Raw genomic sequence first — 21,253 nt, 5'->3', positions numbered from 1 at the left:
TTAGACGAAACCTTGCAATAATTTCAGCGACAGTTTTAAGCAAACACGGTCCAGGGTAAAGACATTGATTTAACGAAACACCAGTTTTATCCTTCGCAGAGGCATCATAAACCAAACGCACTTTGGTGGTTTCTTTATCCTCCCTAATAACTGGGTGATGAGGGATATAGTGCGTTTTTCCAACTCCACCAACAAAATGAGAATCAACTCTTTCAATAATACCCCTCTTTTCTTGATCATTTATAATGGAATCATAATCGTTCAAGAGTTTTCTATTCTTTTTCAGTTTAGAATAAAGCCCAATGAGACGTTTTTGGCAAAGCTCGAAATTGTCGGGAAGAGTTGGGTGGTCTTTTTTCCAAGGAAGTTTAACCTGATATCGGCCTTCTGAAAATTCAATTTCGTCTTCGAAATCTTCGTAAACAGACAATTCGTTTTTTAATATTCCGAAACTTTCCAAGGTCCAAAATTTGGAAACTTGCTCCTCAATGGAAGTTTGATCTTGCATAACATTCAGAACATGAGTTGATTGGACGAAATTGGCGTGTGTTGCCGAAATGTCTGGGCACTGAGCTACAGGTCCTGACAAAATCCATCCCAGGGTAGATTCTAGTGCTATTGGAGATCCTGGCTCCCCCCGTATCGAACCACCTTGCATAAAATGCCAATAAAAATCAGAGCCTATAAGCACGTCAACCTCCAGTTGCTCGTTGTTTTCGGCGGGAAAATCTGCTAGAGGTAGCCCCTCAAGATGTCGATAATTGCTGGCAGCAAAATTTATTGGTTGGCTTTTCAGTGGAGAACAAACAATGGGTACAACATAAGCATTGACATACATATTAAGGTCGTTATAAGGACTTGTTACACAGAATTGCGTAATATCGCAAGTTTGTAGATTTCCTCTGTTTGACCCAAACCCATTTATCGTGAGAGTTTCTTGAGAAATACTGGGAAGGGCTAGAAAGTCCTTCAGCCTCTTCGATATGTATGACCGTTGACTTCCAGAGTCAAAAATCAAACGCGCGACGGTCCTTTGCCCGGGGTTTTCGGCCCTTGAAATATAGGCCTTGGCTGTCTGTAAAAGAACCGCATTTTTGCAGTCAACAAACATTGTAGTTGTTGCCTGGCCAACATCTCCTGTTCTTCTTTGCTGATGTGCTGCGCTAGATTGTGTTGGAATTATCGGATTAACCGATATTGCACCTTGGCTTTCATTAGCGCGCGGCGGAAAGAGTGCTTTGTTTTCGCAAACACTAAGATGGTGTCTCTGCTGGCAATTAAAACAGCGAATGTTACTGGGGCAATATCTGGACAAATGTCCTTTCTTTAGACAAACAAAGCAACGACCTTGCTTTTTCAGAATTTCCTTTCGCGCTCGGGTATCCGTAATTACGTTACATTTAGCAGAAGAATGCGAACTTTTGCAAAATGAGCAAGTAATTTGTGCACCATTATTCAAAAGTGCCGAGGTTGTATGAGTATTTCCATAGAAATGAGAATTTCGACTTCTTGAACTGCCCTCTTTTTGTGCAACATTGGATTTCTGCGAGGTTAATTGACCACATTGTTCTCTTGCCTCAAGCTCAGACTTCAAAATTTCTAAGACTGTTTCTACTTTCCAATCGTCTTTTTGGGTAGCTTTTGTAACTAATAGAGTTATACTTTCAGGAATTTTACTCATGAGCATGGGCATAAGAAGAGCTCCGTATTCGTTAAGATTTACTTTTAATGACTTCAAACTTCGAATGTTTACTTCTAATTCATCATACAGTTTTCGCAAGTTTTTGAGATCCCGTTCCGATGAAACTTGGGGCAGATTTATTAAACTTTCCATGTGAGCATTAATGATAATTTGTCGGTTCGCAAAACGATTTTGCAGAATTTCAATAGCTTCACCATAATTAGAGCCAGTAACTTGAATGCCTGATATAGATTTTGCAGCGGGACCATCTAACAACGACTTTAAATGTCTGAATTTGTTAGCCGGTGAGAGAGCATCACTTTTATGGACAATTTCGAAAGAGTCCCACCATTCAATCCATTTCTTCGGATCTCCATAAAATTTAGGAAGCTCTAGTTTTGGTAATTTCGCTGCAGAATCAACATACGAAGAGTTGGTAGAAGTAGATATGTTTGGCCGAGATATTTCCGAATTTGATTGGCTTTCATTTTCAAGTTTCAGACCTGACAGTTTATCTTCAATTTCTACTAATAAACCGGAGATATCAGATTGAATTTCTTCGCATTGAATCACTTCGTTTTCGATATCATCGTCCTTCGTTTCAAGAAACACCTCTTCGTCAATTTTCCTAAGAATGTTCGATTTTTCCTTTAAGAAAACTGATAGTTTTTGAAGAACCAAAATTGAAGGACTTTCGCTATATATTTCGTCCCTGGCATCGTTTAAGAGTTTACTAGTGTGCGCACGGTAACCAGCTCTAATTCTACTTCGTTTAGGGCGTTGAATTAATTCAGGTACGGAAGTGTCCGTTGCTTCACCCTCTTGCGACATAGTTCATAGTTCATGGCATGACATCAGATTTATGCAACGAGTAATAAAAATCCAAAAGATAAAGACAACAATTTGTAACTAAGAAAAGAACGTCAAACTAAGTAAACAGCGAAATCCGTCGAGGTTCATGGACCATTTAAGAAACCCCACTTAGAATCAGATTCAAGCGTAAACATAAACATAAAGAGCGTAAACGCTGTAGGGTAAAAAGTACCACAGAGTGGTTCGCAAGAGTTAAGTTCTAGAGGACTGTATATATTCAGAATAAATGTAAGATAAATAGTTTGATAGTTTGACGAACGAGAGAAATATGGAAAGAAATCACCTGGTTGTCTTTAGAAATACCATAAAATCATCAGAGAAACAGTACAGCAAGAATGATTCGAATAAGATTTAATCTTCGTGAGAATGTCAATACAACGACGTTTCGCAAGAGTTTTTCCGAATGAATGTTTTCAATAGTGTGTAGATACGTCTGTGCGCTAGCGTTTAGATAATAATAATAAGTTCCAATTTGCCACACCTATCAATATCGTAGCCTCGTTTTCATGGTTCGCTCACAGCAAACTACTTTGCATATACCTTGTGAATTTGCATTGCCACAGCAAATCACTTGCCATTATTAAGTAAGTTTGCATAGCAACAGTAAACTACTTTGCATATACCTTGTGAATTTGCATTGCCACAGCAAATCACTTGCCATTATTAAGTAAGTTTGCATAGCAACAGCAAACTACTTTGCATATACCTTGTGAATTTGCATTGCCACAGCAAATCACTTGCCATTATTAAGTAAGTTTGCATAACCACAGTAAACTACTGTGCATATACCTTGTGAATTTGCATTGCACAGCAAATCACTTGCCATTATTAAGTAAGTTTGCATAGCAACAGCAAACTACTGTGCATATACACTTACGTTCAAAAAGTATTGGGACACACTTCGAAACTTCGAAGACATTTTATGCAACAAATTTGGAAAGACTTTTTTAAAATCCTCCTCATTAAAAAAGTACGGCAGCTATTTCCATGAAATTTTCACAAGATATTGTTGATATTTTGAAGCCTTTTATGTATGCCAAAAAATTAAAAAATCATCGACCATAAAATTTCTATAGGTCTCGAGACGAAAACATGGAAGCTCTGAAAACTCAAGAACTGAGTTAAGAGAAGCGTATACAAATTGCTTTCTACTAAAATAAAGCAAATGGATTTCACGATATTGCATCAATTGTCGGCTGCTCATTGAGTGCAGCTTTTCTGCTGTGTAAAAAGTTTTTCGGTACAAGAACAGTAAAAAATTTACCAAGGGTTGGCAGACCGAAGAAGTTTACGACGCCGAGGGACGACAGTTCTTTACTGAGGGAACTGCGAAGTAATAGGTTTGAATCCTTACCAGACATCATGTTGTCATGTAAAAAGAAGCTAAATAATGGAACATACGCAAAAATATGGCTATAAAGTTATGAAAAATACAAATTTTCCAGCGTTATAAGAAAAACAAATGCTCTCTCAAAGTTAAAATTAATCATCGACGATGAGTTCAATGGCTTCTCCTTGAATGTTACGCAATTTTAAAAGTAGCTTGAATAAATGCAATAATTTAATAAAATTGTAGCATTTTCGTCGATGAAGTAAACTTTTTTTGAAGCTTAAAAGTTTGATTTTATAATTTCTTTGATAATTTTTTTTGTTATGCAAACGTGAAATTAAAAAGTTGTATTTGTTTGGACAGCTCTAAAATTTTTGGAAGGTCATGTGACTTTGCCATTGTTAGGCCATACAACCCTTCTGCATATTTTGTTGTTATAATCAGGAAAATCGAAAGAATTCTTTGTTTTTTTGGTTATGCTTCATAAGTTGAAGCATTTTCCTAACTTGTTATTCCATTTTGGGGAAAAGTAGGCCTAGATTATTTGTAGAAAGACTGCCCAAATCTGAAAAACTTTCCGTTGCAAAACCGAATCCAACGGAACGCCATAATTCGTTTATCGAATTCGTCCCAATACTTTTTGAACGTAAGTGTACCTTGTGAATTTGCATTGCCACAGCAAATCACTTGCCATTATTAAGTAAGTTTGCATAACCACAGTAAACTACTGTGCATATACCTTGTGAATTTGCATTGCCACAGCAAATCACTTGCCATTATTAAGTAAGTTTGCATAGCAACAGCAAACTACTTTGCATATACCTTGTGAATTTGCATTGCCACAGCAAATCACTTGCCATTATTAAGTAAGTTTGCATAGCAACAGCAAACTACTTTGCATATACCTTGTGAATTTGCATTGCCACAGCAAATCACTTGCCATTATTAAGTAAGTTTGCATAGCAACAGCAAACTACTTTGCATATACCTTGTGAATTTGCATTGCCACAGCAAATCACTTGCCATTATTAAGTAAGTTTGCATAGCAACAGTAAACTACTTTGCATATACCTTGTGAATTTGCATTGCCACAGCAAATCACTTGCCATTATTAAGTAAGTTTGCATAGCAACAGCAAACTACTTTGCATATACCTTGTGAATTTGCATTGCCACAGCAAATCACTTGCCATTATTAAGTAAGTTTGCATAGCAACAGCAAACTACTTTGCATATACCTTGTGAATTTGCATTGCCACAGCAAATCACTTGCCATTATTAAGTAAGTTTGCATAGCAACAGTAAACTACTTTGCATATACCTTGTGAATTTGCATTGCCACAGCAAATCACTTGCCATTATTAAGTAAGTTTGCATAGCAACAGTAAACTACTGTGCATATACCTTGTGAATTTGCATTGCCACAGCAAATCACTTGCCATTATTAAGTAAGTTTGCATAGCAACAGCAAACTACTTTGCATATACCTTGTGAATTTGCATTGCCACAGCAAATCACTTGCCATTATTAAGTAAGTTTGCATAACCACAGTAAACTACTGTGCATATACCTTGTGAATTTGCATTGCCACAGCAAATCACTTGCCATTATTAAGTAAGTTTGCATAGCAACAGCAAACTACTTTGCATATACCTTGTGAATTTGCATTGCCACAGCAAATCACTTGCCATTATTAAGTAAGTTTGCATAACCACAGTAAACTACTGTGCATATACCTTGTGAATTTGCATTGCCACAGCAAATCACTTGCCATTATTAAGTAAGTTTGCATAGCAACAGTAAACTACTTTGCATATACCTTGTGAATTTGCATTGCCACAGCAAATCACTTGCCATTATTAAGTAAGTTTGCATAGCAACAGCAAACTACTTTGCATATACCTTGTGAATTTGCATTGCCACAGCAAATCACTTGCCATTATTAAGTAAGTTTGCATAGCAACAGCAAACTACTTTGCATATACCTTGCGAATTTGCATTGCCACAGCAAATCACTTGCAATTATTAAGTAAGTTTGCATAACCACAGTAAACTACTGTGCATATACCTTGTGAATTTGCATTGCCACAGCAAATCACTTGCCATTATTAAGTAAGTTTGCATAGCAACAGCAAACTACTTTGCATATACCTTGTGAATTTGCATTGCCACAGCAAATCACTTGCCATTATTAAGTAAGTTTGCATAGCAACAGCAAACTACTTTGCATATACCTTGTGAATTTGCATTGCCACAGCAAATCACTTGCCATTATTAAGTAAGTTTGCATAACCACAGTAAACTACTGTGCATATACCTTGTGAATTTGCATTGCCACAGCAAATCACTTGCCATTATTAAGTAAGTTTGCATAGCAACAGCAAACTACTTTGCATATATCTTGTGAATTTGCATTGCCACAGCAAATCACTTGCCATTATTAAGTAAGTTTGCATAGCAACAGCAAACTACTTTGCATATACCTTGTGAATTTGCATTGCCACAGCAAATCACTTGCCATTATTAAGTAAGTTTGCATAACCACAGTAAACTACTGTGCATATACCTTGTGAATTTGCATTGCCACAGCAAATCACTTGCCATTATTAAGTAAGTTTGCATAGCAACAGCAAACTACTTTGCATATACCTTGTGAATTTGCATTGCCACAGCAAATCACTTGCCATTATTAAGTAAGTTTGCATAGCAACAGCAAACTACTTTGCATATACCTTGTGAATTTGCATTGCCACAGCAAATCACTTGCCATTATTAAGTAAGTTTGCATAACCACAGTAAACTACTGTGCATATACCTTGTGAATTTGCATTGCCACAGCAAATCACTTGCCATTATTAAGTAAGTTTGCATAGCAACAGTAAACTACTTTGCATATACCTTGTGAATTTGCATTGCCACAGCAAATCACTTGCCATTATTAAGTAAGTTTGCATAGCAACAGTAAACTACTTTGCATATACCTTGTGAATTTGCATTGCCACAGCAAATCACTTGCCATTATTAAGTAAGTTTGCATAGCCACAGCAAACTACTTTGCATATACCTTGTGAATTTGCGTAACCACAGCAAGTCACTTGCCATTATTAAGTAAGTTTGCCTAACCACAGTAAACTACCTTGCATATACCTTGTGAATTTGCGTAACCACAGCAAGTCACTTGCCATTATTAAGTAAGTTTGCATAGCAACAGCAAACTACTTTGCATATACCTTGTGGATTTGCATTGCCACAACAAATCACTTGCCATTATTAAGTAAGTTTGCATAGCCACAGCAAACTACTTTGCATATACCTTGTGAATTTGCATTGCCACAGCAAATCGCTTGCCATTATTAAGTAAGTTTGCATAACCACAGTAAACTTCTTTGCATATACCTTGTGAATTTGCATAACCACAGCAAGTCACTTGCCATTATTAAGTAAGTTTGCCTAACCACAGTAAACTACTGTGCATATACTTTGTGAATTTGCACAACCACAGTAAGTTACTTGCCATTATTAAATAAGTTTGCATAACCACAGCAAACCACTTTGCATATACCTTGTGAATTTGCATTGCCACAGCAAATCACTTGCCATTATTAAGTAAGTTTGCATAACCACAGTAAACTACTGTGCATATACCTTGTGAATTTGCATTGCCCCAGAAAATCACTTGCCATTATTAAGTAAGTTTGCATAACCACAGTAAACTACTGTGCATATACCTTGTGAATTTGCATTGCCATAGCAAATCACTTGCCATTATTAAGTAAGTTTGCATAACCACAGTAAACTACTTTGCATATACCTAATGAATTTGCATTGCCCCAGAAAATCACTTGCCATTATTAAGTAAGTTTGCATAACCACAGTAAACTTCTTTGCATATACCTTGTGAATTTGCGTAACCACAGCAAGTCACTTGCCATTATTAAGTAAGTTTGCATAACCACAGTAAACTACTTTGCATATACCTAATGAATTTGCATTGCCCCAGAAAATCACTTGCCATTATTAAGTAAGTTTGCATAACCACAGTAAACTTCTTTGCATATACCTTGTGAATTTGCGTAACCACAGCAAGTCACTTGCCATTATTAAGTAAGTTTGCATAACCACAGTAAACTACTTTGCATATACCTAATGAATTTGCATTGCCCCAGAAAATCACTTGCCATTATTAAGTAAGTTTGCATAACCACAGTAAACTTCTTTGCATATACCTTGTGAATTTGCGTAACCACAGCAAGTCACTTGCCATTATTAAGTAAGTTTGCATAACCACAGTAAACTACTTTGCACATACCTAATGAATTTGCATTGCCCCAGAAAATCACTTGCCATTATTAAGTAAGTTTGCATAGCCACAGCAAAACTACTTTGCATATTCCCGGGCAGAGCCAAGAAAAATTTTTTTTTTTTTTTTTTTTATAACTTTAGCCCAAAACTTTGGGGTTGGGGCCACCACTTTTTCATTTGGGGTACATGCCCGCTATATGGGCAAATGCTGCAACTATATTTGTTCATAGTGGCTTTAAATCCATAAATATTCCACCGAACTTCTTTTTCCTATTTCCTAGTAGATCTTAGCCTTTGAAGGTACATTACAGAGGGCATAGATTGTGAAAAAAAACAGTATATAGTCCAATGCTGCTTTATAAGGGACAGAGTGATAAAATACGGTAGGTTCTCATATTCTATCGGTTAAACGGGCATTCTCAAGCCTGACTTTGGCTACACTATAGCTTGCGCCAAAATTGTAGTAAAGGTTACATTGTCTTTGATGCCTTTACCAGAGCAAGTTCTCTAGACCGACTAAAGCTCCAGATATCCACTACAGCTCAATTCTGATTGGTTACCATCAACATAGAAAAGAACTTTTGATTCATCAAAATTTCTAACATTAGACCATTCTGTGTTTAGTGTTTTAGCTATATCTTAATCTGAGCATCATTTGAAATATTTCATTGTTATGAGACATTGTTATGAAACATTGCCAGCGTTTGGTGGTTGTAAATTGCATTTGTTGACAGGGTACAATATTTTCAAAAATGAATATGCTTGATAGCAAAGAAAGAATAAACACTTGCAGGGATAAACACATTTTTAGGGACTGCAAGGAAACTTAAGTTTGACAAATCCAACTATAGCTCGAGCTACAGTTGCTAAATTCTGGATCCTGTCCTATATACCATGTGAATAACATAGCCACAGCAAATAACGTGCATTATCAAACCAGTATGAATAACCACAGCAAACTACTTTGCATACCAAATGAGAATTTGCATAACCACAGCAAATCACTTGCCCTTATTAAGTCAGTTTGCATAATTCAAGCAAATCGTGTTGCGTAAACCAGGTGCATTTGCATCAACACTGCCAATCATTTTGCATTTAAAAAGTTAGAGTGCATAATTAAAGCAAATCATGTTGCATATACCATGTAGATCTGCATAACCATGGCAAATCACTTGCATTTATCAAAGAAGTTTGCATAACCACTGCAAACTAGAAACAGTAAATTGCATCCATGTTTCGAAGAAGTTTGCATAATTAACTCAAATCATTTTGCATAAACAAGGTGAATTTGCATATATACCGCCAACAATTTTGCATTTAGGTTGGAAGATTGCATAAACCCTGCCGATCATCTTGCAGTTATGAAGCAACATTGCATAATTAAAGCAAATGATTATGCATATACCATGTGAATTTTTATAACCACAGTAAACTGTAATGTAAATTTGAATAACCACAGCAAGCAACTTTGCATTTACCAAGTAGCCTTTCATAATTGCAGCAAACAATTTTGCATGTACCATGTTGATTTGAATAACATGGCAACTGATGTTGTTTTTATCAAATAAGTTTACATAACAAAAGCAAACATCGTGAATTTGCATAAACACTGCCAAACATTTTGCTTTTATAAAGGAAGATTGCATAAAGTCAGCGAATTACTTTTTGCATATACCCTGGAACATTTGCATAACTGAGGCAAATCACCTGCGTTTATCAAATAAGTTGGCACAACAACCATGGCGAACACCTTTTGAGTATACCCCCATACAGTTGCATAACCACCGCAAATTACCTGCATCTATCAAATAAATCTGCATGGCCACAGCAAGCTACTTCAGAGCGCACCATGTAAATTTGCATAACCAACGCAAGTCACTTGTTCGCTAACTCAAAGCGAACTATTCCGCACCAAGCAGGCGAACTGTTTTGCACATGCCAAAACGCTTGTAGGTGAATTTGCATAACACAGCAACTAATGTTGCATTTTCTTAAATGAGTTTGCATAATCACAGCATAAACTACCCTGACTTACCAAGTGGGACTGCATAACCACAGCAAACTATCTTGCACTTACCATGCGGATTTGTAAATTAAACCACAGCAAACCATTTTGTATTTAACAAGTAAATTTGCCACACATTAGCAAATTGCATTATATCTTAAACATATTGATACAGCAAACCGATTCTGCATTGATTTAGCACGTTTGGATAAAACAATACAACACATTTCTGTTTTAAACACAATTCATACTGGACAGCAGCACCAAAGGTTGTTGAGAATCTAACATTTCAGTTGGGCATTGCAGCCTTAATTGGTCATGTTGTACAACTGTAATTGGTGCCAATTTCCAAATTGAAAGATATGATAATCGAGCTTTGCTCACAAAATGCAGAAGGTGATATCTGGGTAAAGTTGTCTTATGCGATAGCTTTCAGTTGGATCAGTATTTGAGCGAAAAGATCGCTAGGAATGTTCCTCTACCTAGAGAGCTAGCCAGAAACGTGTACTCGGGAGGAATGCTATCATGTTAGAGCGAGCAGGCATGCCACTTTGCCGAGTTTCCCCTTTTTGCATCGAAAAACTTTGAGATACAAAGGCGCCAGGATTTGATAGCAATCGGCAGAAAAATAGTGGATCGACAGATAAAAGCAAAAAACCTACAAACCATGCTACAGCCAGTGTAGAAAATAAAGGTAGCCACAACCTTTCCCCTGGAGGGCGTGGTAGACACGAGCTGCAGGATAGAAGGGGCTCTGTAGAACAGTTGACAGCAGCCACGGCAGCGCTAGAACGGAACTGCAATAAGGTGGCTTGGAATAGGATGACTCTGCCATGTCGAAGAGGCCAATAGCCAAGATTTTCATGCCATGCGTTGCCAATGGAGAGGGTTAAGAGCCAGGGTCAAGATCATGAACTTTCACCTTTCACCTCACAAGACAACGACCGGCCATTTGACGGCGAAACAATGTCCTTTGAACCAGTGGCGTAGCTAGCCAAATAGCAGTGGTCATGCCCTCTCCTCAAATTTGAAAAAATATGGGTGTGGCCAGATTTTACCACGCCCAATTTTTTAGTTGATGAATTCCTTTTGGAAATTTTAATTTAAGGCTTGTGACTTATAAAAAAATTTTGATTAACTTTTGGGATGAGCTTTTCTTATTTCATAGCAATCATTTTGTTACACAATGAAATGACCTATATCTTATAGCTGTGATACTGTTTTGGTTTGTTGGTACTTTATACAGACAGAGTTCTGACAATTTCCAAACAGAACTGTACAAAAGATATTAAAAAACACTAGTTTAGTATAGTAGATAAACTTAGCTTAAATCAAAAATTGTTTTGTTCTCCTAGTTTCTTTCAATTTGTAGGCTGAAATACATTTGTAAATTTTAGAGATAAGCTAAAATTTGTAAATGAAACAATAAATCACATGAAACTGAATGGGAGCTTTTTGGTCATCTTTTCCACAAATAGTCTTAATATCAATCTATTGAAGGTATTTTAAAGCCATCACGATCAACTAACAACCCCAATAGAACTGATAGATGAATAAAACAAATGGGCAAATGAATATGCAATGTAAATATTGATATGAAATATAGGAAGCTAAAATAATGGATAGGCCTAGTTGCAAATTTTTTTCTCCAAAGTTAGACTTAATAGAAAAATACCTTGCAAAATAAGTTCAGCTTAACAGAAACATTGATGTTTCCACATATACTTGTGGTAAATATCCACATGACTGGATTGTCCTTACTAAATCTAGCAAACAAGGGTTGTAAATGAAATAATTTGATCTTGTAAATTTTCAAATACATCAAAAGTTGTAATAATGAAATAAAACTGTTTAACTAAAAAGATCAGTAACATGCTTGACATGTCTCTGGTCATTTTATTTCAACAGCTATAAGTAGTAAAAAGGTACTTTCAACTACAAGTGAAGTCAGTAGAGCTTGAGTTTGACTTTAATTGTGTGTAAAAACAGTGTTATTGCATGTGATAATAAACAAAAAAATTGAAGAATAACTTTAAGCAAGTTCTGGCATTCCCTATCCATTAACTAAAATCTTATTGTCCTAATCATAATATGGTAACAATGCTTTTAAAGGGCTTAACAGTTTCTGAATATGCTGCAAAATGTCTGGAAAGTTTAAGCTCTCAAATCTGTTGGTTTGGAAAATAACACTGCTATCTCCTCCATCCATCTCCAGTGAACAGCACCAAGATTTGGCATTCATTAAATCAAGAAGATTCTCTGCAAATGTTCAACTAGTAACAATTTATTACTGAAAAGGCTGAGAGTTTGGTTTGGTTGCATAAAATGATGCTGCTCGCTGATTTTATGTCCAAAAATGGCCTTTCGTGCCTGTCACTTCTCCACATAGTGCAACACCATTAGGGCTGAAAAACCCTGTCATTGCGATAAAATGTTCTGGAGATTAACATGAGTCGTGGCTGCTTGGCAATAAGCTATTCCTTGCATTTTACTTACAGAGAATTACCTCCCAGCTCGTGGATCTAGAAATAGCAGCACCGCCATCGATGCCTCGCATTGGCGTTCATGAAATAACACAGGACGGTTCTGATGATTATAATGATGGTCATGCCCTCTCGAAATGGCATGACTAGCCTTTGTTCTCTCCTGCGTCACTCCTATTGTTAGGCATGACCAAACATAGGGAACCAGCGTTATGGGCATGACTAGAACACAGGGTTTGGTCATGCTCATAGTTATGGGCATGACTAAATTGGAAACCCTCTGTTTTAGTCATGCCCGACAATAGAAGAGCGCCTTCGGAGGGCTCCATATTCTTGCGTGGAACCATAGGGCTCCAAAGGCGAATGGAATGAGCTATTTCCAGTGGTGGCGCCAGAGGGGGGGCAGGGGGGGCTACAGCCCCCCCGTCGGAGGAGGCTAGCCCCTCCGTCGGAAGATAAATTATGCTTGAATTTTTTTTGTCGGAGCGAATTTTTTAAGTTTTGGCGGAAATAGAAATTTCTAAAAGGACTGTTATCAGAATTCAGGAAGCTCATCCCAAAACAACTCATCGACACATCAATTTCATGGTAAATAATAATCTGTTATAAGAAGTTTGAATTGGTTGTTTAGATGTTCAGTACCAGGTGTTTTCCGCATGCTGTTAAATTTGATCTTATGTTATGGATAGTGCAGTTCGTCCAAATCTTGCTTGCTATAACCAACCTACAACATCGGAATATTTTTGTGCGATAGCGATATGGCAACAAATGTTACCCGTTTCAGTGTTAGATGTAGTATATGTAATGACGTATTTAACAATGATTACGCTGCCCGCCACACGAAGTCCAAGCACAAAGATTTGGCTGCAATGGGAAGGACTGCTCCTACGACGGCAATAGTTGAAACGGACTCGCAGCAGAGAAAAATAAAAACATTTTTTCAATCAAAAGGCGGTACTTTTCCAAAGAAACGAAAGGTTAATGATTTTGAAACTGAAAGAACAACAGAAGACCCCGAAGAACAAGAAGTTGAAATTTCGAAAATTCAAGACGAAGAGCAAATCGAACGTGGTATGTTATACGTTTTAATATTTAAGTCCTTTTAATACGAGGAAAAACACTTAGCAAAGGGCTTCAGCCATAAAAACAATCAAACTCATTTACGTAGTAGCTAAGCCATTTTACCCCATCCCAACCATACATATTTGTAGTGTTTTGCTTCTACGTACACGTTTTTTTATTTATAAGAAACTTGACTCAAGCCCAGAGTACTAATAGTTTCCAAATTTCTTATTTTTTACTATTTTTAAGGGAAAACGTGCCCTTAGTAATATGTCAAAAAACGTAGTAAAAAACACGATTACACCATTTTGATAGCATTTTTAGCCAATCTAATGGGTGTAGCCACCAAAATTTTCCCGGGGGAGTACCCCCGGACCCCCCGAATTTTCGGCTCGCAACGCTCGCCTTCGGTCTCCAGTACCCTTACAATTCCTTGTCGCCCCCTAGCCCTATCGTTCTCTAAAAAAATTAGCCCCTCCGTCGGAAGTGCTAGCCCCTTTGTCGGAGGAAACCTAGCGCCACCACTGGCTATTTCATCAGGAGAATACGACTTTATTCTTACGAAAATATAATTTTTTGAAAAATGTTATCCCTGGAAATAGATGGTCATGCCCGGCATGACAAGCATGACCGCTAGCTACGCCACTGCTTTGAACGCAGTGGATATGCTAGGGCACTGCCTTGCAATGGCACCATGATGTAATTTGCATAATAATAGGTTGCTAACTGTAATTGACAGCCTTGAAAGGATGAACGTGCATACTGACATGCCCATTGAGAGAGGATGTGTGCCTTCCCCGCGGGTATTAACTCGAATTAACTGATTAATTCCCATTCAAAGACTGTGCCTGTTATAAAGAGACATATCGACGTTACGGGTCAACCGTAGAGAAACATTGTGAAGTTTATAACCTTTCGCGGAAAGATCACATGATCGAAAGATGGACGTTTGAAACATAGGGTGGATGTATTCGTTTTGACAAAAATAACCCTATTACATATTTGTTGGGGTGTAGCCCCTTTTCTCTAACCATAGATAGATAACCATAGAAAAATGAGGAACAAATCCAATGCTGTAGTGCACAGTCGATACTAACAAAAATGCAACAGAAGACATACATGCAGACAGACAACAGAAGACATAAAATTTTAGCTTGAAACACGATTCAGAATGCTTTTTACAGTCGTTTACCTCGTTTTGCAAAATTTTAGGCATACTTTGTTGCGTTTCGTTAAAATTCAGTTTCTAATTTGGAATTTCTTGCTTTAAGAGGAGCCCTGGACCTTGAGGCCCTGGGACAGTTTGCCCCTCCTTGTCCCTCTCTCGGAAGCCCTGTTCATATTCCACGCATCTCTTTCACAGTTGCCTGTTTGTAAATGTTGACCTCCTCTAATTGTGAACTGTGAACTTGAGTATACATTCATGTAAGTGCGGCGTTTTCTCACCAAATATTTTGTTCATATTAGATATTTTCCTGGGTTTTACAAACTCACTCGAAAGAGGGCCACCGAAATTTCCCCGTGTCCCGCCTAGCCACAACGCCCTTGGTAAGCAATACTGAAATGTTTTCTTTCTAAGGATTTTATCTTCATTTCTGTGACTTGTATTCAATCTGAGTTATTTTCTCGAATTTATCTACGGAGGGCCCGGTTATTATGAAGTTGAGAAGGGCCGGGTTGCGATCGCAACTTAGCATCCCTGCCAGTCCGCCACTGTTGGTGCAAGAGTGCAATATTTATACGCAGAGAGCAATAAACACAACGTACCGTTCACAAAGAAGACGAGGTTTGAGTCAACTCCTTCCATTCCACGGTGCATCACTTAAACGCTTCTACAACGACAGTGTCGAATCTTAAACCAAGGACCGCCGCTAACGCTCCACCAACCTACAGTGATCGCTGGACAAGCACAACGATCAAATGATATATAAGCAACGAAGTCGCTAGATGTCTAACTCTATTGTTATCGAGTGAGGCAAAATCACTCATGCGGTAAAAGGCCAAAAAGACGATTCCGCATAAGGGCTCGGGTTTTGTACACGGGTTTTGAGATTTTTAAAATATTTTTTTACCGTGGCGTTGATAAGGGCACTCTGGTTTTGAGAATATTTATATTTCTAGGAAGACTGTTTATGGGCTTATTTACAAAAATGTCGCGCTTATACAAAAATCTTGTGTTAATTTTTTATCGTAACTTCAAGGAACCGTGGTAAAAGAGGTCAACTTCAATCCTGATTCAGCCACGCCCCCTTCCTACAACATCCTTATGTCCGTAGCAAAGAGATCACGCTAACTGTGCTCCTTCGCAATTACACGGGGTCCCAGATATGGAGGCACATCGTGGACAAAATGACGACCGATGCAGGAGAAACATGGATCGTACCTTCAGATCCCGGCGGGCTCAGTTAGTTGGTCGAACGTATATCGTGTGAGTTCCGAAAAACTCTGAGAAATGGTCTGAAATCTAGAATTGTGGGACATAAAATCTTGAAAATAGGGTTGTTTTTTTTCTCAGTCAGAGGAACCATAAAAAGGAAGGAATCTATTGATTCTAATCCTATAAAAGAAAATGAAGCCTTTGCCAGTGTCTTATTTGGAATGTAACGGAGTGTCCGACTTGGCAAAAATAACACACACAAAATCTCGTGAATTCTTCTCAATATTCCCTTCAATTTCTCAAACACCTTTTCTTCTACTCAACTTTACTCTGAATCACTCTAACTATCATCCGTTACGTCTTAATCTCCTTTTTCTCTTACAGCCTCGTTTACAATATCAAATCACAATGCAACATTTTCACAGGAATTTGACACAACTTTTCAATTTCTTCATAATGCTGTTGTAATATGTTGCATTTGTAGTTTTGAAACTATCTAATTTCGTTAATTTATACCAAGAACCACACGGGTCGTTGTTAAAATCAAATTTAGTGAATTCTGCTCTTTAACGTGCCTTCGACATTAGTTTAAGAAATAGAATGGAACCAGGTGTACCAGGTGTACCAGGATTGGATTTTAAATGTTCCCATCGCGTGTTTAGGGTAGTGAACGACTTTTTATGGCAATGTGTTTGTCTTTCAACATGTAGTGTGACGCTCGTATTGTCCTGTTAATTAGCTTCCGTTTATGTCATTAGGTTATTAGTTGTGCCAAAATTTATCACCGCTCGTATTTCCAAGTCTGTTGTTAGACAAAGTCCAACCATTGAGCGCGCTTTTCTCCAAGATGAGATTCAGAAAAGAAAAACCAATGTTCTGAACTTAAAATGCCTGTATATAAGCCAATGGTCTAAAACGCGTCCATTTCTTTCATTCCTTGACAATTTTCGACTTTGCCGCTACATTTCTAAAATTGACCAGCGGACACTAAAACATACTACAGAAAAATACAATAGGAATATTGGCATGCTAGTAAGGAAATGTTTCGGTGGCATGTTGAGCGATACCAAAAAACATATTTCCAATTTTTTCGATTATTCTCTCTCTGATACTGAAACATTTGCTTTAGGTTATGGACTTGAATTTTGTATCCCACCTCGAACAATCAACATAGAGGAACTCTTTGCTGAATTTGAAATTTTACACGCTCTACTTGCCAGGCACGAGATTTCGAACCCTTTGGAGTTTAACAAATTACGAGCACGACTTAGGCCTGGTTCAAACGTCGCGCTTCTCATGTGCCGAGCCTAACTCGAGGATTAAGTACATGAGGGGCGCGACGTTTGAATCAATTTGGTACGGCAGATTGAGTTAGGAGCGGCAGACTAGTTGGGATCGGCAGAGCTTGCCGAGCTGCACGACTCCAGCACGGCACGGTTTCAGGCGTCGAACTTGTCATGTACCGAACTCAATGCATAATTATATTCAATTCATTTTCCTTCCCAGAATTCATTTCTTTCTTGGAGGGCGCATGTGTTTCAAACAAATATTTGAGATTGCGCGCCTTAACCAAGATACTTCATGTAGCAATCCTTAAACCCATTTGGCACGTCATAATTAAGTTCGACGTTTGAAACGGAAGTCGCGCTAAACATACTCAAGTGTCGCTCCAAACAGAGTTAGGTTCGGCACATGAGAAGCGCGACGTTTGAACCAGGCATAAGCGATTTGGCATATGCGTATAGTGGCTCTCCCATCGACCACTCTGATTTTCTTTTGCATAGAGAACATTTCCAAGCACTAAAATCTCTACGGGCTAACAATGACATCTTTATTAAAAAACCTGATAAAGGGTCTGGAGTGGTAATTTTGAACAAAAAGGACCACATCAATAAAATGGAGGTAATTCTCCACGACAAAGAAAAATTTGCTAAATTGGGTGATGTCAAAACACAGGACAAAACGGCCAAACTAGAGCGGAAACTCCAAAAACGTTTGTTGGAATTGGCCAACTCAAAAGTGCTACATAAATTTATGATAGGATAAGACCTACTTTTACCGGTCAGTAAATGTCGGAACTTTTCCATTGCTTTCGGGTATTTTCTTCCAACCATAATTGCTACACGTAGTTGGTAAATTATTTGCTATAAATACAGAAATGCGTAGTGATTAGTTGTTTTTCCTACGGTTCACTTAATGCTGATTTCCACGAGGCGAATTTCGCAGCGAATTCACGGCGAAATCGCTGATGAAGGCATCAAGGCATGCGCAGTTTTGATTTTTGATTTCGCAGCGAATTCGCAAGAAAGTAGAAAAGAGTTCTACTTTTTCTCGGCGAAATATTTCGCAGCACCTAATAACCAGTCAAAGCATGGTAAATTTGCTTGATTTGTAAGGAAACCAACTTGGAACATTCGTCATTCATTTCATGTCATTTCATTTCAAAAATCTTTACACACGAATTCCCTATCAGCTTTAATACAAATAAAATAAACTACTTTTATTACAATTACTTCTTTAATATATATAAAATAAAGATGTTGCTGTTCTACCTAGGGATCGTGTTTTGTTTAGGGATCGTCATGCGTGCAGTTCTTGAAATAGGCGCCTTAAAGTTGAGTTTTGGAGGAAATTATTATATAATTTCGCAGCGAATTCGCAGTCTCGTGGAAATCAAAGACAATTTCGAAGCGAATTTCGCCTCGTGGAAATCAGCCTTTAGATGGATCGCATGGTGAACTCGTTAGGATCGCGGTAGAACCTTTAACGTTGCTTGTTTACTCCATAACTTGGCTACAGATACATGTTTAGGTAAATTTAGTTATAAGCGTTCAACGTGTTATAGGCATGCAGCTTTATTTCTACATAAAAATTGCTGTTAATTAGCTTAGTTGACGTAGAACTGCACATGTTATTCTTGCTTCTTATTGGTAGTTAAAATTGGAGAATTTTTGTAGCGTTACTCAGAACCAGGGACTGTAGATTTAAAAGAGAGCGCGTTAATTGTGAATTTAGATGCATCGTAAGATGTAAACACGATGGTTGATACCAATGAACAAGATAGCAGAGCAAATTTGTCTTGTTATTTTTCAGCGTTCATCTTTAGATACTTCAAAAAATCTTTAGAATTAGCAACTGGGGAGTTTATAGTCCCAAAAGTACATACACTGGAATTCATTTTGCCCAAAACAACGCAAAGTCAACCTTGTCAAAACATTAGTACATAGGGCACATATTATCTGCTCGAAATCTAAACTGCACGCTGAACTGGAAAAACTCAAACGATCTTCCTGGACAACGGCTATTCATAAGACGTCATTTTATCTTATACTAAGGAGAAGATCGCAAGTTTTTCGGCTGCTCAAAAGTTTGGTCCGCAAAAGTGCCCAGTTTATTTGAAACTACCATGGATTGGTAACACTTCCTTGCGATTCGAGAGTCAGATTAGGCAAGCCATAACCAAATGTGTCTTTGCTGTCAATCCTCGGATCGGATTGTTTACAGCACTAGGAGAGCCCTTCCATCCATTCAAAAGGATTGCGTTCCTACCAAACAAAAAAGTTCCGTCATTTATGAATTTACGTGCCAGTGTGATTTTGGCTACGTAGGGCGCACAACCCAAAGATTGGGGGGTAAAACAGCATGTTCCTTCCAACATACGTAACAAAACTGCCCCTCAAAGAGAACAGCCTTCTCGATCTTGTAGGTCTAGAAACACTGTTAAAACAAGTGATTCTGCCATCGGTCAACATCTTTTAGACAACCCAGATTGTGCAAAACTCTATAATGACGACATGTTTCGAATAATTGGCAGAGCCCGGTCGTCCTTCCATCTAGCAGTTTTGGAGTCGATTTACATAAAAACGAAAAAGCCGTCATTGTGTAGACAGAAGAAGTTCGTTTTCTCTCTTGGACTCCATTGGTAATTTTTCCTTAGGCTCGCGGCACTGATTGGTCATCTATACCGGTCTTGTGGTTGCGTTTCTCTGATTGGCCTATTTCGATCCACAACTGGGTATATATTTACCATCGTGTTCTTTCGGAACCTTATTCTGACGTTTTATGCCCTGAGGAGTGTCGTCAGACGAAAAAGCTTTTAGTATGTCGTAAAATGTTTGCTTTTTTCAAAGCCATTTTCAGGTTATTAATATGTGTTGATCACGTTATGAGTGAGCCTTTATATTGAAGCATTAGAGATGACACAAAGAAGTAGTATCTTTTATGCGTTACTTATTCAACGAGCTGGTTGTTAACGGGCTATTCACCGCCATAACAAGAACCCTGATCGTTACACAGGTATCATGCAATCACGCGTAAAATAATTGCAAATCACGCTTTCTCGGTACTGGAAATTTAATTTCACGATCACGCCCCCTAGAAGTTCCCTGATTTTTTTTAATAACTATCTAGTATTAGTAATTTCTTGTTGGCAGATCCATCAGCATTCGAATCTTTGAATAATGGAGACATTAACCTGGTCTGGTACCGGAAACCAAGACTTTCTGCTTGTAAAAACGAAAGCACTCCAATTCGAAATTCGCTTGCAGCACTCATTTTCACGCAATCAGGCCATGAGTCATGGGTCACTGGTCACAGGTCACGCGCCAAGGTCTATTCACGCGTTCACGTACCGCCTTAAGCCGCTCTTACACGGTCAGATTTTGTCGAATTCGACGGTACAATCTGTCGGTCGTCTTTGATGTTCATTTTTTGCATGAACTCAGCGAACGTAAAAGAGTCCTTGATACAATGTTTTGAATATTTTTGAAGAACAGGGTCCAAAACTTCAGAAAGCCACTTAGCCAGTTCGTGTTGTGCTGAGCCAATCATAGACAAAATGGGTCTAAGTGGAACATTCGTATTTGAAGTTTCCGCTCTAGCTTGGCCGTTTTATCCTGTGTTTTGATGTCACCCAGTTTTTCGAACTTTTCTTTATCGAGGAGAATATTCTCCATTTTTTGGATGAAGTCATTTTTGTTCAAAATAACCACTCCTGACCCTTTGTCAGGCTTAGTAATAAAGATGTCATTATTAGACCGTAGAGATTTTAATGCTTGAAAATGTGCCGCACAAATTTTGTCCACTTTGCCCTCCCGTTTACATTGTGCCGGATAACGACAGTCACGTGACCTGAATCATTC

General features: G+C 38.1%; 1 protein-coding gene across 1 annotated transcript in view; it reads right to left on the bottom strand.

Annotated features, from left to right (window-relative positions):
• Positions 1 to 17,394, bottom strand: part of LOC135696201 (xanthine dehydrogenase) — a 48,154-nt gene extending 30,760 nt beyond the window's left edge. The window contains exon 1 of the mRNA XM_065215504.2: positions 15,503 to 17,394. Within this exon, the coding sequence (XP_065071576.2) occupies positions 15,503 to 15,554 (52 nt within the window). The 5' untranslated portion in view covers positions 15,555 to 17,394. The remainder of the gene's footprint in view (positions 1 to 15,502) is intronic.
• Positions 17,395 to 21,253: the final 3,859 nt, after the last annotated feature.

This window comes from Rhopilema esculentum, chromosome 14 (assembly GCF_057945365.1).
Source record: "Rhopilema esculentum isolate cy_ngs chromosome 14, ASM5794536v1, whole genome shotgun sequence".
Classification (NCBI taxonomy): domain Eukaryota; kingdom Metazoa; phylum Cnidaria; class Scyphozoa; order Rhizostomeae; family Rhizostomatidae; genus Rhopilema; species Rhopilema esculentum.
Note: the sequence above shows the minus strand (reverse complement) of the source record. Positions and strands in the feature narration are given on the sequence as shown.